At 38.4% G+C, this 25928-nt stretch overlaps 2 protein-coding genes across 7 annotated transcripts in view; one reads left to right on the forward strand and one right to left on the reverse strand.

Moving 5' to 3' along the window:
• The window catches only part of PRKACB (protein kinase cAMP-activated catalytic subunit beta), a 101209-nt gene extending 100658 nt beyond the window's left edge, over nucleotides 1-551 (reverse strand). The window contains exon 1 of one of the 2 annotated variants that reach the window (XM_064516009.1): nucleotides 140-551. The gene's annotated coding sequence lies outside the window, so the exon portion shown is untranslated. The remainder of the gene's footprint in view (nucleotides 1-139) is intronic. The other variant, XM_064516010.1, reaches the window with a different exon arrangement.
• A 200-nt stretch (nucleotides 552-751) lies between these two features.
• TTLL7 (tubulin tyrosine ligase like 7) overlaps nucleotides 752-25928 on the forward strand; it is a 79381-nt gene continuing 54204 nt past the window's right edge. For 2 of the 5 annotated variants that reach the window (XR_010390233.1, XM_064516006.1), the window contains exons 1-5: nucleotides 755-974; nucleotides 22050-22208; nucleotides 22386-22514; nucleotides 24165-24286; nucleotides 24990-25057. Coding sequence is in view for 4 of the 5 variants with exons in the window: in XM_064516006.1 (XP_064372076.1) it covers nucleotides 22184-22208; nucleotides 22386-22514; nucleotides 24165-24286; nucleotides 24990-25057 (344 nt within the window). In the remaining variant the exon portion in view is untranslated. Of the gene's footprint in view, nucleotides 975-7374; nucleotides 7536-22049; nucleotides 22209-22385; nucleotides 22515-24164; nucleotides 24287-24989; nucleotides 25058-25928 lie in introns of all 5 variants that reach the window. The other 3 variants (XM_064516004.1, XM_064516007.1, XM_064516003.1) reach the window with 3 other exon arrangements.

Below are 25928 nucleotides of genomic sequence, written 5' to 3' on the forward strand. Positions count from 1 at the left end.
TTAAGTTGGCCTTCTGTTTTATTTACTTTTCTCAAAAAAGGGGGGGTGAAAGTTGTTTATTCTTTTAAAAATACATATTTTAAAAATCCTTATTTGAAAATTCTTTCTCCATTTTAATTTTTTAAAGAAATCAAGTTACCTGATTAGGCCACGTGCCCTGCGCTAGGCTCCAAAACACCTCAGAACACGACTGTTTCCGAAGCGGCACACCGGAACGACGCACAAAGGACGAAAAGCCTGGACTGTGAGACCGAGCAGGAAGCACAAACAGCAGCCAAGCCCCCTGCGGGAGCCGGCACACCCCGACACGGACGCTGACTAGACCCGCCGGAGCGACAGCCCTGCCGCAAACGGTACCGACCCCGTTAACGGCCAGGCGCTCCCGGCCCCGCAAACATTGTACCTGGCGGGAGGGAGCCGGTCGCTGCCCGGCACGGAGGAGGCCGCGCTGCTGCCGCCGGAGCGCGGGGTCGGGCCCGGTGCCGCCGCCCGAGGCACAGAGCGGCGCGGCGGGGAAAGCGCGGGGCCGCAGCGGCGCCGTTGCTAAGGCCTCTGCGTCCCAGGGCAGGGCCAGCGCGGGCCGCTCCCACTGCGAGCGGGAGGGGGGCACCGAGCGCGGCGGGCGGTGACGAGGGCCCCAGGCGCCGCCGGCCGCGCTCCGAGGGCATCGCCCGCCTTTCCGCAGCGGCCTCCTCGCACACCCCTGCCCGGGGGGCGGGCGGCGGCCCCTCGCCCCGCCCGCGGGTGCCCGGCGCCCCCCTCTCGGGGAATGGTTCCTTCCGGCTTCCTAGCCGTAACCTCCCCGCCCCCGCCGCTAGTGCCCAGCCCGGCAGACGGCGGAGCGGGTGCTGCCGCCCGGGAGGGCTCCGCCGCGCCGCCCGTGACGGCCCCGCCTCGCCCGGCGCGGCCCCGCACCAGCCCTGCGCCCCCCGCGGGGGCCGGAGCGCGCCGGGGCCGCCCCGCTCGCCCGCAAGGTAACGGCGCGGGAGCCGCGGGGCGCCTGCCCTCTCCGCCCGCGCTGCGCCCCGCTCCGCGCGCCGCGGCCGTTAAACCGCCGCCTGCCCCCAGCCCCGCGGCGGCGAAGCGGCTGTTGTCCCCGGGGGCGGCCGCCGTCCCGCGGGGGGGGCGGCGGAGCGGCTGCCCGTGGTGATTCAGCATCGCCGCCCGCGGAGGAGGGGCGGCGAGCCCGGCGGGGACGGGCCCCGGGGGGGCGCAGGGCCTGGCCGGAGCCGGTACGGCGGGGATGCTGCGGGGGGACGCGGCCGCCTCCTCCCGCGTGTCGCGTGCCCGCTGCCGCCCGGTCGGGCGGGCCGCAGGACGGTGCTGGGGCGGCCCCGGCGGGGCTCGCCGCGGGCGGGGCAGGGCGGCACCGGGCGGCGGCGGGTCGGCTCGGCTCGGCTGCGACGGGGAGCTCGCTCGGTGCAGCCGGGAGCGCTCGGGCTGGACCGTGCAGGCTCCTTGAGCGCGTGTTTTAGTTTGAAGAATAAGGACCAAGTAGACGCTTTGATAGAAATGCGACAGGCTTACGTAAAAACTTGGGTGATTTTTTGCAGAATTTCAAGTATTCCCCCCCCCCCCCCCGAAGCTTTCATCGAAAGCCCACCATTTGTGCCCATCACACCGCATGCACGGGCAGGTCCCCTCAAAGGCAGTTCAGGTTAAACTGGGCTCCTTTGTTGGCAGTGATATTTTAGCGGGAGCTAAAATATAGAACAGCTTGAATCCCTGGAGTTCTAAAACAAATATCTTTGCTTTCTGCTCGTAGTCCATAATCCGCAAGATTTTTCGATTTCTTACTATTGAAGCTGCACTTCTATTTTAAGCAAAAGGCAAAAGCATTTGATGCTCGAGTATGAATATACTGCTAAACTCTGTAACTGCTGTAAGGTCTCAATTTTGATTTTGTTCGTGCCTTTCTTATGTTTTTAAATGTCTGCATTTTGAGTACCAAAATTAGATTCTGTTGCTTATCAACATCTTCCCTCACCCCCCTCCACAAAAAGAAAAAAAAACAACACAGAGCCTGATACTGTATTCTTTGCCCTAATCTTCATTGATTTTTGTGTACCTTGACATTGATACCTATCTAAAAAAAGTCAGAGCACTCTTACTGGTTATTTTCACAATTTAAAGATTGGAAGCACTTTTCCATATTGGGATCTTTTGTCCCCAAATTCTACAGAGTTTCTCAAAAATCTATACTGTGTGTCAGTAGACACTCGTGCCCCTGGTTTAACTATTAGGATGTAGGCTTTCATAGAAATTTGATACATATCAGTATCACTTTGAACAAAAAATGATGGAAGCAGTTAAACCCCCATGCCAGGGGTTTTCCAGTGTGGTGAATAAAGATACTGTCTACACTAGCATATGCAAGTATTGTTTTCCAGATCAGCTAATGTAAAGACCAATGTTAAAATATTTCCGAAAATCCTGTGAGCTATTTCGTATGGAATATGAAATTCCTTTTTTAAGGAAGAAATGTATTTTTGCCTGTAATTCTTAGTGATATCCATGTTATGAAAGAAAATCTAGAACAATAGCTTACTTTTTTAAGAAAAAACCTTCTCTAGTAGTTTGTATACATCACATCCAAAGAGACCTACCCACCAGTTTGGGCGTGTTAGAAGACACGGAGAAATCGGGCCTGTCAGCAGTTAATGGCAATTATTCTAGTAATCTGTGAATAGTTTTAGTAACGTGAGGCTCAGGTCTGCAGTCAGCTAATAATTTGTTTTTCCTCTCTTCCAAAGCAGACGGTGTTAAATTAGCAGTGTAGATTAAGCTGCAGACAAGTCTGAAGTAGTGGGAGATGAACTGGTCAACAAGCAGTTAGACAATAAACTACTTTGTAATCTGTTGTATTGTTAGGATTTTTTTCGAAGATCTTTATAGTAGGGTTTGCAATGAAAGTTATATAAATGTATTTTAAAGATGAGATGTGGCTGACAATGCTGGTAGCTGAATTTGCTTGATCTAAATAGTCAGCGTCATCAAAGACTGAAACATGATTTCTTGATTTCAGTCTCAGTCTGTGAATGTTCTATGTATTATAAAAATGTCGGTAGGATGCACGTGGCAAGTGAGTAATTTCTTCAACTTCCACACTTTCTAATGTTTTAGGGTTTTTGTTTGTTTTAATTATCTGTTTATTTTAATTATGCTTTCTGATATGTAGATTCATATAAATGAAGAATACATAGTATTAATTTAAGGATAGAAATCTTTAGAAAACCATTACAGTAATACATACAAAATATTAAACGCAAGAAAATTGAACTGAAATATTCATATCTGAAATGGAGAAATTAATGATAACACTTCCCAAGCTACCTTGCCTCTACTCCTATAAAGCTACTGTTTTGCCTTCAAAAATGAGTGTGATAAAGTGTTGCAGTATAATTTTTGATATATGATTCCCTAATCTTTTTTTATGTTACAATTTATCAGTCTAAAGAATGGTTATCAAAATCAACAGTGTCATAATTCTCATATCTTTGAGTTTCTGAAAACCTTCAGAAAAATTGTATTGTGACTGCCTTGCAGTGTTTTGTCTGTGGACCAAACCTAAACAGAGTCATGAAACTGTATAAATAGGCTTTGTATCAATCCATGAAGAAAAAATGAATGGGTGTCAGTCTTCTATTTTTTCCATGAAGTGTTTCCATCATCCAAGCTGATACAATGACTCTGTAATGGCCTGGTGGGGAAGGGAACCTGAAAGATGTCCAGAGTCTGTATGAAGATGGTGGGGGTTCATTTCCTGTGGAAAAAAGCATGCAAGCTGTCAAAGCTAAGGAAACTCATTCCAAGTACCACAACTAACATCACAAGACATTAGCTGGGTTTTGGTCTTTCGCTGTCAACTTTAGAATACTGAGCCTCACGTTGCCTTTTGTTTTTTACACGCCTAGGAAGTTAGTTGGGACTGTTGAACTTGCAGCAGTAGGGTTTGAAGGGACACTATTAAGCATAAGGAAGCTCTTCAAAGTCTGTTAATGCTTGACCAAAGCCCTCCTGGGATGGTACTTCCCAAATAGTCCTCTGCAGACATTAGGAGGCTACTTAAAAGTTTACTGGAGCCCATAAGCCTTTTTTACATTAATATTTAAAATGTTAATGCATTTTAAATCTAGAACTGAATACATTCCTCTTGACTGCACTGGTGGATAAGAGAATCGCGTGTAATTGAGAATGGGAGGGAAAAAAACTATGATGTATTGAAATAGTCAGCCTTTGAATCTGTTGGTTATTTGAGCAAGTCGTCTTGTTCCAGAACAGCACCCCTCTTAAATCTGGAAGCTTTTTGCAGACCAGGAGGCCCCATACTGCCCAGTTCTACTGGGCACTCTTCTTTGTGATGGTGGATATAGGAACCCATAGATTTTGCAGGGGTTTTGAAGTCTTAACTTTTTGTTTGTTCTGCATATTCTTCCTATCAATACAGAGCAAATCACAGAAACTCTATGCTCAGCTTGATGCATGAGCTTGTTTCCATTGCCTTCTGTCTTAAATGTTTATACACCTATACAAAGAAATTTTAGAACACTAGCAGACTAACTTATACTCGTTTAGACAAGTTCTAACATTTCATAAACACTTTTTCCTTTTGCTTTGAATTGTAGAATATCATTGTAGAATATCTCTTCATTTTGTGTTTTAAAGGAGTAACTAAAGAAGGCATAATAGTTCTTGCCTTCAGTATCAGTTTTCAATGAAATGAGGGATGTCCAAAACAAAAACTGATGTATATAACTGTAATATTTCCTTTTCCCTGTTAAAAATACAAGTTCAAATAGTTTAGAATGTTAAAAATACAGGTATTCCTTTAAAAAAATAACATTGCTTCAAAGGTAACATAAGTATATTCATGTGGTGTTTTTTTATAAAGCACATTCATTTCTGGGGACACAGACACAGTACTGCTTTATGGAGAGTCCAAATTAACATCACCGCCACCAAAAAATAAACGCAAAGGAAAACAGCATTCTGATTTGGGACTCATTTTTTTCACTTTGCCTTCTGTGGAGTAAATGCCGTGGCAATTGCTGCTTCTGCTTGTATTGGGTTTTGGAAGAATTCCAGAATGAAGTCTAATATGCACCACTGCTCAAATGCACTTTAGGTGAAGTTACATTACCACTAATTGATTAAAAAAGCAACAAAAAATAGACTGCCTAAAAGGATGGAAGCACTTTACATTGCAGTTCAGAAGGCACTTCTGGCCAGCTGAAGCAGAATACTGACTGTCACTTTTGAGAAGAAGGAAAAGCTAAATCCACCCTTCGTTTACAATAAATGTTACAGAAAGAATTGAGGGATGTGTGCTCCACAATTAGATGCAGCTATGTGTTGACAAGTTTATTTTCATCCTTGCTTAGTAGCAAAATGCTAAATATATTCTTCTTTGGTTACATTAAAGCGTGTTTCCTTCCAACTTTGTCCTTGGGTTGACATGTGTTTGTTTTATTTTTAGCCCTTGAAAACCAGCACAGTAATATCCCTATAGGGTGCAGTGAAAGCATTGGAGTATAGCAGGAGAAAATGAAATCAGATGCTTAATATTCGATTTCTTCAGGTGAAGAGACAAAGATCTAGATACTGATTGTAAACACACAAAAGAGGTGGACTGATGGGGCAGAAGGTTATGAGACTTAATGGGGAAATTTCTCTTACTTGCTCACGATGGACTTTTCTTGAAAAGTATGCAGTAGAGCTATCTGGCATTTTCCCTGCTTTTGTGGGTGATTGTAATGTATTTAATACTCACTGAATGTGAATTTTCTATAAATTTGTTATATTTTTTTTAATCTTTCCTTAATGTATCTTGTGTGTATGTTGGGGGGGAGGCACTTGTTCCAAAACACATGATATGAATTATTGATGGAAGAGGTCTAAAAAATGTCTAATTTGTCCACCCAGGAAAAAAACCCAGAATTTCTTATAGCATGTTATTTCATACTTTTTTTTCTGTGGGATATAATATTATCCTAATTTTTTATTTTTGTTAGTCTGAGGTTTTTGAATCACTGTAAAATACTGGCAAGTTTTAACAGTTAGGCATTAATTTGAATAAGTCTTTTTTTCCTCTTGTACAGTGAAAGAGTGATATGAGAATGTCGCTTATTTTGGTTCATATCGTACCATTTTAAAGTTGGAAGCACAGGCTGAAAAGAATGTTTCTGATGTAGAAGATATGTTCAGTAAGTAAAATAAAGTGTTATTGCATGAAGAGATAGAAATCTGTGCAGTTTTGTACAGGCTGTCCTTGTTATCACGCTAAGCTCCTGGCTGCTCCTCATTAAGGGAGCAGCTACTCCCTGAAATGGGCAAGAGACTTTAGAACATGAGTCTTTTCTAATTTTTAATTTAAAATTTTTTTTTATTTTTTAACTTTTTTTTATTTTTTGATGTCCTGCTGGTGAAAAGAAGATAGCTTGAGAGAGAGGAAAAGATCACTGGAGGCTGGGTTTCCTGCCAGCTTCTACCAGTAAGAGCTTATAAAGTCTGAGGTCACAGGGAGCATTCTCAGGCATGAAAGACTGCTCCAGAGACAGGGCTGGAAAGCTGAGTAGCAGTCATCTTACCAAATGGAGAATAGTCATCAGAGATGTATGGAAAGCGGGATGGAGGCTGGGTCATATGAGCACCATGCTAATGCGTGAAAATATGTCAGTAAGCAAAGACAAGACTTGAACAAAGCCCTGAAGTACACTGTGAAACTTTTAAGTAATTTTCATAGCTGCAATTAGCTTCTCAATTAGTGGGCTGCAAAAAGGGTTGATACTTTACTTTATGGAACAGTGGAGAATATGGTGTGTGTATTTGACTGTTACTAAAAATACATAGTTTATAAGAAGCATCAAGCTTTGAACAGAATACAGAGCACTTTACCCAAGAAAGAGTTCTGCAGTAAAGTACTTGACTAAGCAACTGAGGAAAAATTGAAAGGTATATTCACTTTTTTGGAAGTCTGACTTGATCTATTAACTGGAAACACATTAATTAGTACCAATCAAAATATGGTTAAAAGGATTTGTAGATTCACCAATGTTAGATAAGCGGTTCGGCTGTCAATGGAGGGGAAAAAAAGGAATAATCTGGACTGATCCAGAAAGAAAAGGCTAGTTATATCTGATGTAAAATAAAGTCATTTCTAAAGCATCTTTTTCTTTCCAGTTTTTATTCTGTCTAGATTTAGCTACCGCATCCATAGCCCCACAGGAAACTGTGTCACACTTGGTTGCATTCAAATGGTGGGAAATTATAGGAGGAAACTCAAAATCCTTGAATTCAGTGCTTCACTGCCAATTTTGGAAGATTTACCTGTCCAGCTATGGCCCCTCTAGATGCCTTATTTTTTGTTTGTTTTAGCAAAATTTTCATGTCAGACAACTTGGATGGGATTCATCTCGTCAACACTTACACATCTACAATCCAGATACCTACAGCTGTCTACACTGACAGTATAGACACTGATGGTGAAGGCAGCTCAGATATAACCTGCTCCCCTGTAGGAATCTTCATTTATTCAGGTGACTCTACCGTTGTGTCTTTATATTTGAGGAATAAATGTACTTGCAGTGTCATCTGTCGTTGAGGAAAACTGCAACAACTTGTGGTTGAGCTGTCAAATTTTCGACATCTTATTTCTTTGTACTTAGGGTGAAAGTATGCACACTGGTGGTTTGATTTTTCTATTTCACTTCAGCATGCAAACAAGAGAAGCATTCTCTGTGGTTGAAAGAGAACATTACTAAGGGAGGAAGAAGGGAAATTTTTTTTTAATGTATATTGTAACTTTTTGCAAGAATCACTATCTGCTCCTAGCTTCTTTCTATGTGTATGGTTCTTGAAGGATGGCACTACAACTTTTTATGTGAATGTGTCCCTCTGGAGCTCACTAGAATGTGACTCTCCACAATACTTTGGGTTTGTAGAACAGATGTGAGAGTAATGGCGCAGCTGGTAACAAGAGTGGTCTGTTCAGGCACTGATTCCTCTGCAGAGTTTGTGATATGAAAATTGAATGCTCTGAATAAAGTTGGTTCAAACTTGATGTCACAGAGAGAAATGCAACTATTTTCCAAGTTTCTGTGATACTGCACAGCACAAACGGCTCAAGGTGTTCCTACTTGGAAGGTCCTGTATGCGAGTTATAATTCACTGTGTATTAATATATATGCTGCTTATATTAGCAGTCCTAGTATTTGGAAAACTTACTAATTCTTCTGTTGATAATTTTAGAAGTCTATCATTATGGAGGTATAGCATATGCAATGCTGTAAAACTGACGCAAGAGAAGGGAGTGCAGTTTTTTCCCCCCCCCCATGGTTTCCTGTTTTAACTACAGAAGGAGTTATTCCAGAAAATGAAGTAACATTTCTATTTCCATCACTTCACTTAAGTTCACTTCACATTTGGATTAAAAATTGTACTCCACAGTTGCATTCCTTGCCTCACTGAAGCTAAACAGGTTTGATTTCAAAAAAACTAATCTTGGCAGCCCAAAGCAGGAGGAGAATCATAATCTATTTTTTCATATCAGTGTTTGAACTCTATCTTCCCTATTCATTTTACTTCCCTTAGTTCTCTGCTACAATTTTATGTTGTTGTGATCTTGACCTCTTAATTCTACATTTGAAGAAATCCTTGTTCTGGTTATAATACCTGATCCCTTTGGTGTAACTCCTTCCCAATCACTGAGTCATTTTCTCTTTTTAGATTTCACTTCACTTTAGCTTATTGTTATGACTAAATCCCACTGACTTTCTCTTGTCACACTCAACATGGGAAAAATGTTGCTTTCTCTTTTTTATTGCATATATCATGTATTTCCCTTTTCACTCGAAACACAAAGAATACCTAGAAAGGGTTAAGAAAGAGATGTAAAAAATGCTAAGGATGGACTAAATGGGAAGGAGCTGCTGTTGCAGCAAGTCTTTCCCTGATGTATAAGCACTACTTAAAGCTCTATTATCTGTCAATCATTGATAGAAAAATTTGTTTTCAGCGGTAACTCTTCAGGTACCTGTAAGTGTTGCACTGCTGAAACTAAGTGATTTCATTTAGCTACTTCTACAACAGAATTACTTTAAACCCTTTTTCATATCTGTGGGTGGTCCTGGTATGAATGTTTATTTTACAGTGCATAAACTTGTCAGTCAAATCCATGATAAATAAAAATTTTGCACTCTTACCAGTAATTTTCATGAGGAAATTGGTAGATCATAGTGCTGCGTGCATCTGCCAAAGTTTTTTCACTATTGCTCTCTATTGCAGACTGTTAAATGAAATATATTAACTTTAATTTGACTTAATTTGTGTACACCACATATGTTTTGGAGTAAGTTCTCTTTCCAGTATTCTTGCTCCCTTTTTCTCAGTTTTTGTGCTCTTCCTCATGTGTCCTTGAGCTCACAGTTTATCTTACTGTAAGATAAAGAAAACTGGATTCAGGAACATCTATATGAATGCAGTCAAACTTGATGCATTAGCTGGTCAAAGGATGCTTCTGGACAGCAGCATACAGCATTTCATTGAGCTGAGTAGCTATATATTGCCTGCACAGTAATCCCTATGTCTGAACCAATAGTGAATTCTATATGAGTTATGAAATATGAGGCACTGTCTCCAGACCATGAAGCAGTTCTAAAAGTGATGCTTGAAGCTTATAGTCTTTGTCAAGAATGGGGGAGATATTCAGATGCAACTTGGTTATTTTTAGCTGTAATCTTTACTGTGCCAAAGATTTGATTTAAATGGAGTATAGTTTTGACCTGGATGAAACATGGATTGGCCTTGTCAACAAACCAGTGTGTGTTTTTAATTATGTTCTTGAATTGTGCCACCACCAGGGCTGTTCTGGAACTGAAACTCTGTTATTAAAAGCACACAGAAATCAATAGAAATGTCTACATTTACTTCAGTGGGCTTTGGTGGAGATTCTATGACAGGTCTTGATCTCATTTACACTACAAACTGGAGATAATTTTTGTACTTTGTTTATGTATCCATTCCTTCCAAAAGATGGAACTGTGGAAATTTTCAGGAAGAAAGCTTTTTTTTTCCTTTCAGGAATCAAAGGAGCATAGAAACTTGGCAAGGAGTTTCATATTTGTGAAATGTAGTCACGGTCCTGGGTCAGCAGCCAACTGTGAATCCCAGTTTCTTCTCCATTCTTTTTGTCTGGATTGTCACAGGTCTTCTACTTCCCTCTCATTTGTATTAATACTTTGTATTAAGCATTTACTGAAAGACTTATTCCTCTGGTTAATAAGTGTGTTGTAACTGTTCCATACCTTTGTATTTAGAAGACCATTTGTCTGGGTTTGGTGCATTTCTAGCTAAATGTTCTTTTTTACTCTCTCTGGTCATCAGCTAAATAAAACAAAGCATTTGCTCATGGGCAGCAAAAAATTATTCTGTAAAATGAAGGGCATGAGATGTCTGAGAGTGAGAAACACAGAAGGATGAACACTGTAATTTTCAGCCTCAGATAGTACGATGAATAAAAAAGTGTGTGGAACAGTTCTCAGCAATGTTTTGTGTTATGCGAGTTTTATTATAACATAATAAGAAATGAATGTAATTGTCTCTTTTTAATATTAAAAAATGAGTAACTTTCAGCCAGTATGTATTTGCCTGGTTAAGTTTATGCTCTTCAATTTCTTTAAGAATGTCCCTTTAAGAGATTACTTTAAGAATGTACCTCAAGATCAAAATAAAGGGAAATCAAATTGAATCATCTTTAATTAAATACCCCACTGCTGTAGCCTCTGTCTGAGGACCTTTATTTCAGTGCATTTCTCAACTGTGGCTCTGAATGACCCCCAAAAGACTTTTTCCTATTTAAAAACAAACAAACACTCTAGAGCCAATTGCTTTTAAGTGCTTCTTTTTGAGAGCTGACAATGAGATGGATGAGGACAGAGCTAGCTCTGATATTGTTCCAAACATGCTACTGCTGTGATTAAAGTCTTGAAGGGAAATAGGCATGCTTCGGTCAGTTATCTCCTCAGATTTTTTTTCTTATTTTAAACTACAGTAAAACCTCCCACGTCATTGTCAGTATGCTCTCTGTAGCTCAGAGGCAGCATATGATTAGTCACTAAATAGAGCTGTTCAATACTACAGGGTTGCAGCAGTAATGCCATTGTTATGATTCAGAAGGTACGTTATTCTGATCATCTGAGTTCAAACGTATCCTGGAAATTTACTTTTTGGTAGAATATTCTCATGCTTCTTTGTTCTTCTTAGCAAAAAGTAAAACTAGTGTGTGCAAAGTCTGATGTGCTTCATTTTTACTTTCTTTGGGTATTCCAGGTATTTAGTTTATGGTCAATATTTAAGGCTTGGTATTTTGCTAGGCTTTTTGATTACATGCTATATTTCTGTCTATAGGTGAGCAGTATATGTGCAAAATATTCCTATAACAGGATACTGGAATCATCTCATTACTATCTCGTTAGGATAGTGACTCTATTTAGATCCTCTACAATGGATAAAAATAGCATGACACAGGGGGATTGGAAGCAATTCAGCCTTTAAAAGGAATTTTTATAAATTGGGTCAATTCCAGCTAGAGAGGCTTTTGTGGAGTTGCCATCTTTTGAAACTGCTGGGTTTTCTCATGTTTTTTATTTGCAGAAATATTTTCAAAATCAGTGGTGCCTTTAAGCTGCAAAAGCTAAACTCTGGGGAGGAAAACTTGCTTTTGCAGGGATGTCTTCTTAGAGTTTCTGGCCAGCTTTATCAGCTATTAGTAAACTGTTCATAGCACTGAGTGGTTGCAGTGGTCTTAGTGGTAGGGTAGGCCAACTGAAAGAATTTTTCACTATCATTTATTCTTAACAGAGTAGAATTATTTAGCGTAGTGATTAAAATATTGGAGGCCGGTTAGCAACCCTATAAAATGTGTTGATATTGCCAGCGGAGCTGAGCAAGTTACAGTAATAAAAGAAAGTGTCTCTATAATATGATAAACAATTCAGTGATAATGTCAGAGCACCTCTTTTTGTACTTCCACTGTCAAGAGAAGTTTGGATGTTTCTCATGAGTGCACCTGGTAGCTTATCCAGGTTAGAGATTTGCTTAGCACTTTCAAATCAGGTGCTGAAACTGCAGGCTAATACCAGTCAGCATAGGTTTCAGGCTGTTGTGCCATCCTTTCTGCTAAAGTAGAACACATTCTACTGCGGCAGGGTGTGAGTTTGGATGATGTAATTCCCAGTCAGAGTCTTTCTGAGCCGCGTCTGATGGTCACAGTCTGTATTCTGAAATGCTGAAATAGATCTATTAAGTGTAGGCCTGTAAAATGCCAGATGTAATGGCAGAGATAATGGGCCTGGGCTGTGGTTCTTACAATACGGGAATGTCTGTAGAATGTTTGTATTCCTGTATTGTGGAACATCAGGCCGTTTTCACATGGAGCCAATGCCACCAAGTTGCAGCAAGGGAGGGAGAACTACATGAGAGAACAACATGCTTTATTCATGATCCTTAATAAATCTCCCCACAGGTCCAATTTAAAATAGGAGTCATTGCAGTTACAGCAGCATCATTAAAGAGTTTAGCGGGTTTTTTTCTTTCTGTTACACTATGTAAAGACAAATATTCTGGTATGTATAAAACATTAAAATGTCGTATCTTGTAGATGCCTATGTAATGCTTTTGTTAGAGAAATAAATCTTTTGAGAAGGATAGAAAAAACAAGAAATAGTTTAATTTCAGTGGTGATTAGTGTGTGATGGACACAATTTAAAGCACCCAATAATACATGTTGGTGTATTGTGGCATGCTATAATGAAGAGCAGGTATGGTGCAGTGCAAAACCAAAAGCTGAACAGAGATGTTCACACAAGTGCCGCAGCTCTATTCCTCTCCTCTCTCCCCTTTACCCTTTCCCCCATCAAAAACACATTTTCAATGCTTGATCTTAATGTTACTATTACTCATAATTATTTTTGCACATTATTATTACAGATCTCTTTGTTTCTTTCATTAGTGGCCATGGCTGTCTCGCCACAAAGAGCATTAGCCCTTAGTGGTTGGCAGCTGGCAGTCCAATAGTCAGCAGTTTCCTACACTTATATTCCCCAAGAGAAATCAAAGAGGAGTCCTTCAGCTGTTTCTTGTAAAGGGAATGTTGCATGTAGGATGGTAGGGGTGGTAGGCAGCATGCCAGTCAGATGTCCCTTGCAGACCAGATGGGGCCAATGCGCTCTGGTCTAGGGTTTGAATCACTGAAAATGCGGAGAGCACTCTAATGCTATTCTAAGTGGAGGTGGAAGGATTAGTGGTATTATCAAGGTAGGTAGTTACAAGAAATAGAGATGTGTTTCCATTCAGCAGTGTTCAGTGGAACTCACTGTGACCATGGGCTAAGGAACACTATTTTAGAGTTAGTAAAATGCGCTTTCTATTTTAGAGTTAGTAAAACGCTAACCTGCTAACAGTTTTATAGTGTTACCAACACTTACTGAAGTGATGAGCTGTAGTATGACAACTGTGTGTTGTCCATGCCTTGTACTGACAGAGTACAAGAAAGTGATTGTGAAAGGTGCTCTTCTTTTAGTAGCAAATGATGCAGAGCTGTATTTTCTAAAATTCAGATCTTATTCTATAAAAACATGGTTGCTCTTTGGTATGTTTGAGCTATTTTGCCAGTATTTTTCCATGCCGTTATGAATGCTAAATGAAGTTGGTGTTTATCAAAAGTTCCCTGCATTTTCCTTATAAATTATTGATTTATTACCATCAGAGGTTCCTTTCACTTGCCTTATCAATTAATGTATTTCCTATGTTTTACTGAACAAGAAATGGGTACAAACATTGACCTTTTTATTCTAGTCTTCTAGTTCTATCTTTTTTTTTCCTGAATTGGCCCTCTGCTTTCAATATTCAGAACATAAATATGTAACTCTATACTACTCATTTTGCTAACAGTCTGAAATGTTATCACTTTCCACAAGGCTTTTGGAAGGGTGAGAACAAACTAACAGATAGTCACATTGTGTACTCTGCCATGAAACACACTTTGGAGGTCTTAGAGGTCTTTTTTAAAAGAAAATCAATCTTCAACTTTGAAAGCTTTTGAAATTAATTTAAATTTGGCCAGAATTGGAAGGTCCCTTCTGGAAAATGAATGAATGAGAGAGCAAAAAGAAGCAATATTCCTTCATGGCAGCACTGAGAAGATGAAACAAAATGCTTTTGTACACAATTCTGATCTCTACATAGTGAGTAAGAAACAAGTATTTCATGTGAAACTCTACCTTGGGAGATTTCAGCCATCTCTCAGGTTCTAATTTCCCGTTTTTCTGATCAGGGATCTATACTTAGTATCATAAAATATCTATGAAATGTTAAACAGTATAGAAACCTAAAGCAAAACTATTAATTGCAAAGTCGGGCAATAGCGAAGGAAAGTCTGTCATGAAACCGACACTGTCCGAGTCCAGGCGTTCTGCATCGCCCTTGATAACTGATGTAATAGCCAAATGTAGTAACACGTATAACCGGGTGAGGTAACTGGTATTAGAAAGTAACATTCTCTTCTAACTAGAGTCCAGCCACGTCATTAAAATAACACACCTTTATTTCTCTAACAAAAGATAGTTTTATAACTACGACACAAACTGTCTTGTATGTTTTGAAAGTAGGCTGGAGGGGTCAGAATAGTTTATGCTTTCAGTATTACTAAATAGGTGCTGTAGTATTATATTTGTTATACAAGCTATGCTGCAAAAAAACCAACAGTGATTTTAGAGCCCCTGCTGAATCTGATCTCAAAAGTGAAATTGCAGTTGTAAGGTTATACTCACATTAATGTAACAGTAACTCTTAGCTCCAGAGGCAGAGTGCTGTCACCATAGCTATAATGTTTGGTAGTTTACACAAATTTTGTAAACTTTGAAAATGCTGAACACTTTGATAAAAGATTTGAGAGATGTCAGATTGAAAGAATTGTCTTGTAGAAATGCATGTGATTCAAGAGATTTTAAGTTATGTTAAGTCATGCCATTTTTATTCTTGTGTAGCTTATAGCTGTCCACTTAGCAACTCAAACATCTGAAAACTCTGTACATTAACTTTATCCAGAAGAGCTGCTAAATAAACATCTCATTTCATTTGTTGAGAACAACTGCTGCTGAAGTTAATAGATTTCCTTTGACTTCAGAATGTTTTGAACCAAGCCCTAATGTTTGTTTATTTTAAGCTGGTTGACAGATAGCCTTTTAAAAACAAATTTATCATTTTGATGACACATTGAGCCTCAAAATGAGGATTGCTTTTTGCATGCAGAATTCTGTGTAGGAGTGAGAATTTGCCACTGAATTGTTCTTTTAGCATGTTAAAACCAAACTGCTCAGCTATGCTTCGATATAGTAGGAACCTTTAAGTTCAGCATACATTTCATACAGACACTTATTAAAAATCATGAAAGGATATGATGCTATTAATTCTGTAGTTTAATAGCTGCAAATTGTTGCCTTGCTGTTTGAGGATAGTAGTGAAGATTTTTCTCTGTTATTTCTGTTAATGCCATAATTTCATTTTGAGTCTGCATTTTATAGCTCAGTTTCAGTTCAAGAGTAGATTATAATTCTGTGTAATTAGGCAAGATCTCACATGGCATCTTTAAAAATAAGTTAGATTTTTTTTTCTTATTTGGGGGATTTTTCTTCATCTCAAGAATTAAATGTGCAAAGGAAAGACTTTCTGCATATTTGAGATGTATCACTGTTTATTACTTTGAGAAGTTCAGATTAGTGCTTGTAACTTCCTTGTTGGATGAAAATGTGGCATCTCTGTAATGAATAGCAAACCCTTCACTACTGGAGTGGATCTGGGATCTTGCCCCCTAAGATCTGAAGGGAGCAAAAAACCTGTATTTTTTTAGCTCAGACTAAAAAACAGAACTCAGATGTTTTGCTGGGTCTGTGCTCTGAAGACTACCTTCACTTTGCTTCTCATGTTTCTGTGAAATTTTTGTTTTAGTTTTCCAAATAATTGAGGACTGGGGAATGCAGCACTGTGCTGTTGTCCTTCCATCCTTATGGTCATGTGTCAGGTGATGTAACTATATCTAAAGTCTGTCTCCATTTCAGAGTGAAAGCTCCTTATGCCAGGAGCTGTGTGGATTTCTTCCTAGCTAAGGAGCATTTACAAACACTTTGACAGCACTGAGTAAATTACACTAATGCACTCGGACAAAAGCAATCTGCTAGCTTGAATATCTATACTAAAATATTCCACCGTTAGTGAGTGATTACTTGTCTGTATGCAAAGAATCCAGGTAATTCAAATAAAACTGACAATCCAGTTTCACCTAAGTAAATATGGAAATAGGATAAAATAGGAAGAAACTTGAGAAAAGTTAATTGTCTTTCAGAGGTGTTGTCATATGTGCCATGACTTAAGCTCTGAAGTCAAGTTTTCAATTAATATATGTAAAGTTAAGCACATACATAGCCTATGTAGTTTTTCAAACTCTACTATATTGTCAAATGATAGCTAGAAATTAATTAAAAACATTAAAAACACCACCTTGATTGATAGAGTATTATCTCTGCTTTGGACCTGGGAGTGTTTTGGTAGTAGATGATTTTACCATTATTATATACCATTATTTTCTAAATGTATTTTAAATATACATATGCAAGCTAGTCTTCTTGTTAGGGTGCACAGTAGTGGTTTCATAGTTACTAGTATGATTCAAGTTCTTTGGAATATAATCACAAGTTGCATTGTTTTATTAAGTTTTAATTTGACTCTCCCTCTCTATTTTGATGTGAGCAACTCAACCTTTCCCTGGGATACTTACTCTTTGTGGCGGGGGAGGGGCTCGATGGCACGCATGTTCATATTTAGAGATAAAAATACTCATCTCAGCTCCACACTGCATCGAGACTTAATAGTGAAGGGTCATGAAAGGCAGGGGTCACTTGGGAACAGCATGGAACAAATGACTTAGGAAAGAAATGGAAGGGTGATTTGCGTAAAAATATTTTTGTATTATTTAGGCCAGAATTTTTTTCAGGCAGTTTTAGAACTTCTTATGATGCATTTTATTTGTGTAACAGCAAAAAATGCTTTTTTTTTTCTTGCTACAGCATGTTACAATTTTTTTTAATTCATAGTTTTGTACATAGGGTATGTTTTGAAATTAATATCTTAGCATGCAAGCTTCTTTTTCTATGAACCTATTTATTTACTTTAGGAGACCATAGAATAACATATTAGTGGCAGCAAAGCAGGGAGAGTGCTGTGAAAACGTAAATTAGTTCTACAGATTCCAGTGTTCTTGTTGACAGACAGCTTCCATACTTCCATGCTCCCCCAAATACCGTAACTCTTTCTTTGGGAACAGTAAAAGAAAAGTGGAAACTGGGCTGAGATCCTGTACTTTGTTAGAGTTTTGTATTCTTCTGAGCCAGAGCTCATCTAGCTGCTTACCACAAGTGGTTTTCTTTACTCCTCTAAGTCATGGAGTTCCTAAGTAAACGTCAGTTAAAAGATAAACATTTTGGATGCAACATTTCCCTAGGTTTTAACTGGAGAAATTACTATTGTTTTCCAAAGGAAAACTATCTGAATGAAAACCTTACAGATAGTATGCTTTGCAATGGCCCTTCCAGGCAGCCATATTAAAACTTTTGGCAAAATTTCCCATGCTCTGATTCATTCATAAAACTAGAAAATGACCCAGTAGTATGTGCAGAGGTAGCAGATTATATTAGACAAAAACAATGTTAAAGCAGAAAGTGTACCTGCATGTTTACACAGTTACTTCTTTACCACACAGAACTGATGTTGACTAAGTGGAAGAGTATAGCAGAGGAGCCCAATCTTTTTGCCTGAATGGATAGTACAGCTTATTAGGTAGTCATGGGAAGGTTGACAGTAATACCAATCCTAATTATCATCTTCACTTAAAGTGCTTCCAGTACATAGTACTAGCTTGTCTAGGGGAAATAGAAATTAAACCTGAATAAGCATCTGTGTGATGTTTCTAGGCACTGTTGATGGATGTTGTAACCATTTCTTGCAATAGTGCCTTTGATTTATGTTTGATTCTTGTTTTCTGGGGAAGTCTGGATATGAGAGAATATATGTTTTGTATTGTTTAATGACTGGGACAGGCAACCTGTCAGAATGGGCCACAACCTGATGCTGGTAATAATTAGCTGACAGGCAGAGTACTGCTACACAGGCGTAGTTAGGTCTCCTGTGACAACAAGAAGTAGCAGCGGCTCTAAGCAGAACTTTTCAGAGCTGATAAGACAGCTGACAAAGAATTGGTTCAAAATCATAGAAGTGCTTTATTAAAAAAAGAAATCATTTTGAAGATCTGTTTTCTGTTCTAAAGGAGTGTCTCTTCAGTGTTGCCTTTTTGGCATGAATTGTACAAAATGTGCACTAATAGGTGAAAACTTCTTTTTAATGTTAGGCCCTATCGTTCCCCTTTTACCTCTACCAGCACCATCCCCTCCGTGTGCTCAGCTGTTCTTGCCACCATCCCCTGCCCTTCACTCAGACACCACCACAGCCTCCAGTACGCTTTGGTACTGCTCTTGCCCAGTTGCTTCTGCTGTACCTTGCTCAGTTTAGTCCCTTAGATGGACTCAAGCATCTGCCTCTGTCTGTGTACAGCAATGTTCCCTCTCCAGGAAGACTAACCTGCCTCTACTGCCCCTGCACAAAAAGGGCTCCTGCTTCTGTGGCCTTTGCACCCAGTCAGTGATTTTTTTCTTCTTTCTGCCTAGAAAGAGGCATTGTCTCCAGTGCAGCTCTCCTGCTGGTGCGCTCTCGCCTTTGCTGTATGGGTAACATCTCATCTTTCGTTCCCCCTAGAACACTTCTCCTCAAAGGGCTTATTTGTATAAAACTATGTTAGTTGGAAGACACACTAGTTTCTCCTTCACAGACATTTCTTCACTTATAGGCTAACCATTTTCTTTCTGCTGTCCTTTATTCAATATGGGTGAGCAACAAACCTGAACTAAACTGGGTGTATCATGATTTTGGGAGGAAAATGGTGTACAGTAAAAATCACAATCTTTTTCTGTCTCAGTGTGAATTCAGAGATTCCTGACAGCAGATTTGCCAAGGTTAAGCAAGCTCTATCACTCCCAGTTTGGAAATACAATACTTTCTTCCATGTTATTTAAAGCCCTCCCTTAGAAACAGGTCTTCCAGGTAGGTTACTAGAGAGAGAAGCCTCTATGTTGTTGTAGCCAAACACAGGTTATAGGTTAATCTGAGATGATTCCTGCTGTTGAGAAGTTGAAAAGAGGAAATGCACACAGAAGCTAATGGCTGCCAGGGTTTACAGAATTGCACTGTAGTGTCTCGGTGCCTTGTCTGTACACAGCCATCTCCTTCCAGCTGTATCTCCCTCTGCACTTGCCAGCAAGAGCCCGTCTTTCATCCTTTACAGAGATGCATTCCTATCTCCCGTGGGGCATCCATTCTCCCAGTTAGAGAGCTGCTGACCTAAACACTAGGCTGAGAAACAGTTGCAGATTTACTGCAAGGACTGATCCCATCAAACGTCTTCATTGGTAAAATCTTCCTGTGCAATTCCATAGTTCTCGAGTATATGCAAAAAATCCTGTTAATATATTATCTGTACTGCTGATAGCCTGTCCATCTGAAGGACCATTGACTGAAAGTGAGTCATGGACCTTGGGTGTTTGTGCTCTATATTTAAACCTGCATTTATAAAAGTAGAATAGTTTATATACCAAGAAAACCAGTAAGTCAACAGCATAGTGCAGTTTTGAGGTGTATGGTCCAGCTTGAAAATACAATTCATTGACAGTAATTTCTGGCAGATATTTTTCTACAAGCTGAATGAAAGCTTTGAGCTGCCTGATTTTTATTACCATTTTGTAGCGTGCAAGGAAGTATTAGTCTCCCTGACATTTTTCCAAATTGGTTAAAAAGCTTTTAGCCAGCACAGCTGACGAGCAACTGCTAGGAATTTGGATATGTGCATACAAATCCTTAATTGGCCAACAGAAGAACTTAAGTAGTATTTCCAGGAACTGAACATGTCTTGTACTCTGGTATTTTTAGCCTGAGAGACAGATAACATGCAATATTCACTGAGATGTTGTGTCCAGTATTGCTTTTCCTTAATGGTGCTTTTTAGGAGGGTGAATGCTTTACTTTCACATCTTTGTGTCTAATTTTAGTAATGCAGTGGGCAGTAGGACTTTCAGGCCACTCTCTCAAATGGTGACATCCATAACATTCAAACTTCAGAATGATCCACCAGTTTTAGTTCAGTTTGGGGGATATTCTCAGGGAGTGCTGATACAGCAAAATGTTGTAAAAATGTTAAATAGGTAAGGCTAAGAGTTACTATTATTGTGTTAAATACAGTATCTGTGTATAAAAAAAATCTCCTATTCTTACTGCCTAAATAAATACACAGGGTTGTGTTTCAGTATGCATTTGTGATCGCATTGAGCGGATGTGAGTGGAGTTGATTTGTCTTAGTTCAAAGCAGAGTTTGTGCATTAGCTATAGTCATAAAAAAAAAATCATAATCTGTTATTTTTATCCTTTTGCATTAATTGACTTAAGGAAAAGTATGACCTGTCCAGAATATGATAAAAATATGCTATAATTCTCTCTCTCTCTCGCTCACATTCTCTCTCTCTCACTTGCACAAAATTTACAACTAATGTTTTGGTAACTTTTGCTAATTCGTGTCTTGTCCAATCTTATGACAAACTGATTTTACATCAGAAGTCATGCTATCACATGCAATTTACTTTGATTTGAGGAAAGAACTATCTTGCACATGACTAAAAACTGAAATGACAAATCAGAGCCTTTACATTGTTTAAATGTGCTTTATGTATATTTTACAGTAATTTAATGGTGTATTTGTATGTTTGTCCAGGATTTAAAATCCACACACATGCCAATTCAACTTCAGAACTCTGTATTTTGTCCTCATGCTTATTCTAGGTTGAAGGCACATACAGCAGAAGAAACTCATCATGCTCTAGATAAAGTTATTTTAAATAATTTTTGGAAACACCATGAACAACAGTGTAAACTAGCCTAAAGCTGGTGTAAGGAACTTTAGCCACACTTACAATTGCAGAAAAGTAGTCAAAGCATTTTAAAATCAAAGTGACTTACACTGTATATGTTTCATGAGAAGAATCCTAGGTTAGTTTGAGGCAGCCTGCCAAAAATGGCCTTTGTCTTCTTGCAAGCTCTTTAATAACAAAGTGCTGCATGTCTGAATCCAATCTAGTGGTATATTTAGAATAGTGTTTTACTCCTGAGGGTTTCTTTAATCTTTTAGCCAGTTGTTCTTACGGGCTTAACGTGGATTTTAAAAAAGTTTTAGCATGTGGGATTTCACGTCTTGCATTATATTCCTGTACAGAAAAAAAGTTGGAATTTTGTATCGATAATGTAGGCATGAAAAATAGCATTTTATGTGAATACTTGCTTTAAAAACTGACAATTTTAGATACTTGACAGCCTAATGCATCTTTGAAATTGTCAGTGGTGTCATGAAACTGTGTTAACAAGTGATTATTAGAAAATCAGTTTAAAAATACCCCAAAAACGAAAAAGTGAAAAAATGATCATTAAGGTAATTTCAATTATTTCCCATTTGGTACCTTAAAATGCATAGTATGCCCTGTAGGATTTTAAGTTTTCACTTATGACTTTATGGTAACTTTAAACCATATTAATGAGCTTTGTGATGAAAGTTTGAGGCACTGATCTAATTCAATGTTAGATATTTTCATTCCCAAATCTCCCCCACACAAATGAAAATAAGAAAGTGAGATTATATTCTTATACTGAAAATACTGCAAAATGTTCATTACAATTCAATTGTCGTTTCTGGGGAAAAAAAATCAAAGTTTCATATTTGCAATAACTTGATTAATCCTTTAAAAAAAAACATTACTTTTGACTTGCTACTAAAAATAGTGTTTAATTTTTTTCAGAATCTCTCTGTAACAGTCTGTCTTATTTTTAATGCTGGTATCTCTCTATTTCAGAATTAATATTTGCTACAACCAGAGATTAAAATGGTATGACTAGAGCTTTAAATAATTTGGCTTTGATAGCCCCATCATTTTCTGAGAACTTGGAACGGAATTTGGACTCTGCTTCTGAACTACTCTAGATTATAATGCCATCCTTGCCTAATGAGGGAGGTATGTGAGTTATGTATTTTTAATAAATCCTATTAATTATTTCAATATACTTGTACCTCTAAGTCTAAATTAATTAAATGTTTGTAACAGGCTAGCTCAGGTGTGGCCCTTCTAGTTCATTTGTATACGTTATTTGAGGTAGAATCATGTTGATTGTTACAACATTATATTTCGAAGATAACCATGGAACCACTCGTCTGACTTTGAGTTCGGAACTACCTTATCAAAGCACAATTAAAAGAAAAGTCAGGAAGAAGAAGAATGGAGTCATCACTGCAAATGTTGCTGGCACAAAATACGAAATTGGTAGGAAACTACATATTTTGTTTTCATCATAATAGCCATTGATGTGAATGAATTACTAACTAATGGGGTGAATTAATGGACTCTGCAACAAGCTGACAGTTAATCAGTTCCGAAGGATTTTCTTTTCTAAGAAGCCTTTGTTCTTTTTTGTAACATTTAGTTGATAGTTTTGCACACTATGCATCTATTACTCCCCATTATATTTGATATTCAGGAAAAGGCCTTGAAATGCAAAAACTTAATCAAAGAAGCTGAAAAAAATCTTAATTATGAGTTGCATGTCTGTTGGGGAATATACATAAAGCTTTAAAAGATGAAAAGTGTAAGTTTAATGTTAAATACAGGGATTCCTTATACAGAGATTTCTTGATAGCATCTACTCATGTTTTATATTTTGATGCTTAGGGCTACTATCACACTAAGTTTGTAGTTTGTCTTTCTGTTGTAGAAAAAAGCATACAAAACTTGAATAATATAATCTGGCTTCAGCATTTTAAATAGCAGGCTTGTGGGAACAACATTATAATTCAAGCTTTTGGTGGAATGTGAGAAGAGAATCTGGGAGGTGGGACCGCTGCTGACTCTTGGTTAACAGTAAACAATGACGCTAAATATATGCTTCTATTCAGCCTGTAATTTGCATGACAAGTTTGCTCTGATAGCTCTCCAAAAAAAAAAAAAAAAGACCAACCAAACCAAAAAACCCCAGAACACCAAATGGCTCAGTATCAAGGCATGAAGCTTTTCTTTCTCAATGGAATTATTTGTGCCTGAAGAACAACACTTCCTTCAGCCTTGTCTCCTTCCAACTATATAAATGGTTCAAGGAGTCTCCCAGAGAAGTCAGAGCTAAAAACTACTTCTGAGATTTGCAGTGGCATCTGTTCGATATGGACCGTTTAGATGGGAAGCAGATAGAGGATTTCTCTCTGGCTAAAGTTTTGAACCAGAAGTAGTGACAAATTTTCAAACTCTAAACATGGAATACTGAAGTGAACCTTACTGACTTTTACCAGGTGGGGATGATGTAAAAATCCAGAGATATGTCCTCTCTGGGGAGAGGTATCGGAACAAAATCATTACGCAGATAGCAGAATGGATGGTTTAAGGTAGAAGAATATAGATTTGTGAGTTCTTCAGAAACGTCTTTTCTCTTAAAACTTGCATAAGGTCTCAATTTTCCCAAATTTTTCTGTTTTTTCAATTTTTCTTTTTGATGCTCAAATAATGAATGCATTTGTTCTTGCAACTACTGCACCTTGACTTGAGAAGCCGCCTTGTTTCCTGTCTGCAGTGACACTTATTCACCACTGTTTTAAAATTAACATCTGTGATAGCTAAGATTAAGTCTTAAAGCCATTCAAGTGCAAGTTGACTTTGACTAAATCACTGTGCAATGCCTTGAAGCTCTTTATGGTTCCTATTAGTGATCGTGCTGTGCTTCCAGCCTCAGTATGAGGTCCTATACTGACAGATTTGCAATAGACCGATGGAAATACTGCAAGTTAAATAATAAGTTGCATACTAATATTGTTTTCTGACAAGAGGTTGAATATTGAAGAAGTTCAAAAATATTAAATTATTAAAAAAAATTTTAGAAATATTCTGAATATCTAGAAGATATATTCAAACTATGTAATTTCTTTGTAGTACGTGTAGTAATACGAGAAATGGGATTTGTGAAAACACGTGATGAAGATGAAACAGCAAATCTTATTTGGAGTGATTGTGCTGTGCAACAAGAAAAAATTGCTGAGCTTCGGAACTACCAGGTAGAGTGGGAGACAGCGTTTCTGAACGGCCAGTAAACTGTTTCACGCTGAAACATTCCTTAGTGTGTCACTGCTGGTCAGTTACATCTGTATGGAGAGAAAACACAAAACAAAACAAAACCATCCAGACTGCAACAAAGCCAACCACATATTTTTAAATCCTATTTTCTTTTCCAGAGTTATTTGTTCATACCATTTGGAATCTGGTGTTTAAATATTTGGGGCTGTTCTCTCATGCTTTTGTCTGCCAGTTGGGTGTTGTGAATGATCAAAGAGTTTGAAAGAAGAGGCAAAACAGCCTTTATAAGTTGCTCATAAGCTTTTAAGCAGTAAGTTAAGCAGAGCCTCTCTCCCTAATTTTTGTGAATAAATAATTCCTTTTTTACCATTACTTTGTGACAGCATTCTTTGTTCCTAGATAACTTTTTGAGAAAAAGAATGATAGATCCTCCTTTCATATGAAGTGAAATCAGTGGGGATACTCTGGTGAAAATCTTTTGAAGAAGGAGAACACAATTTATAGTATGTTTAGTAGTGTTAGGGGTACCCAGGTTAATATAAGATATTTTCTTGGATGATTTATATATAGTATTAACTATGTTTGCATGAATATATAGTTGAATGTTTTAAATGATTGCTTGCAGTAGTTATGACAGGAAAACTAAAAAGTTCAACTTCTTTTCATTTTTCTCTCCTACTTCAGAGAATCAACCATTTTCCAGGAATGGGAGAGATCTGCAGAAAGGATTTCCTGGCAAGAAACATGACTAAGTAATCTTTTTCTTTTAATATCAAGAAGTTTTTCAGCCATGTTATTTAATGCAATACAGTAGTAATTTACCACTTGTGCAGTTTGTTTATTTTTACTGAGAGGCTATAATAGAACCAAGGATAGTTTCCAAGGTTCCTTAATAACTTTGGCTTTGGTCCTGGGTCTGTAGTATCTGAGTGGACTATTGTATCTCTCCCGTTGACTTCAGTGGAAAATAATTTAAGTTCAATTCTCTTTCTACATGCTGCGGAATGCTGGATAGGGCCTTACGTTATTAGCTGATACATGTAATACATAATACACCCAGGCATATCTCATGTAATGGTAGAACAGGAGAAATGACTAATACCTGGGTGGATTTTATCTGTTTAAAGTAATTAGTGACTATGTTTTTGTGTATATTGAATGCAAAAATGTGAAGTGTCTTACTCTTTATAGAAGAGTCAGACTCATTTGTCTCAGTAAATTCTCCTGACTCTAAATTCTCCTGACTCTAGTGAAATAACTGGATTCTGAGGAATTATATTCGCTAAGAATCTGTGAGTAAGACCTGTAAGAAAACAATGCTAAATAATGATTCATCTGCCTAGTAATAAGTAAGAGTTTAGGGAGAAATCTGTGTGAATATTTTGATTCTTCTAGCCTAAATTATTTCAAACAGCAATTAAAAATAAGTTAAAGTTTTGGCCCTAAATCTTACCTGTACTACACCATTACCAAAACAGAACTTGTTTTCATATATTCCTGTAATTAGTGTGATATCTCCTCTCTCTCTTGTTCTCCCTTTTCTGTTTTGTAAATGCTAAATGTAGTATGTAGAATGTGTACAGATATTCTGATGCAAACATTTGCATTGCTGTGTTGCTCATG

The sequence above is a fragment of the Dromaius novaehollandiae genome, chromosome 8 (genome assembly GCF_036370855.1).
Source record: "Dromaius novaehollandiae isolate bDroNov1 chromosome 8, bDroNov1.hap1, whole genome shotgun sequence".
Classification (NCBI taxonomy): Eukaryota; Metazoa; Chordata; class Aves; order Casuariiformes; family Dromaiidae; genus Dromaius; species Dromaius novaehollandiae.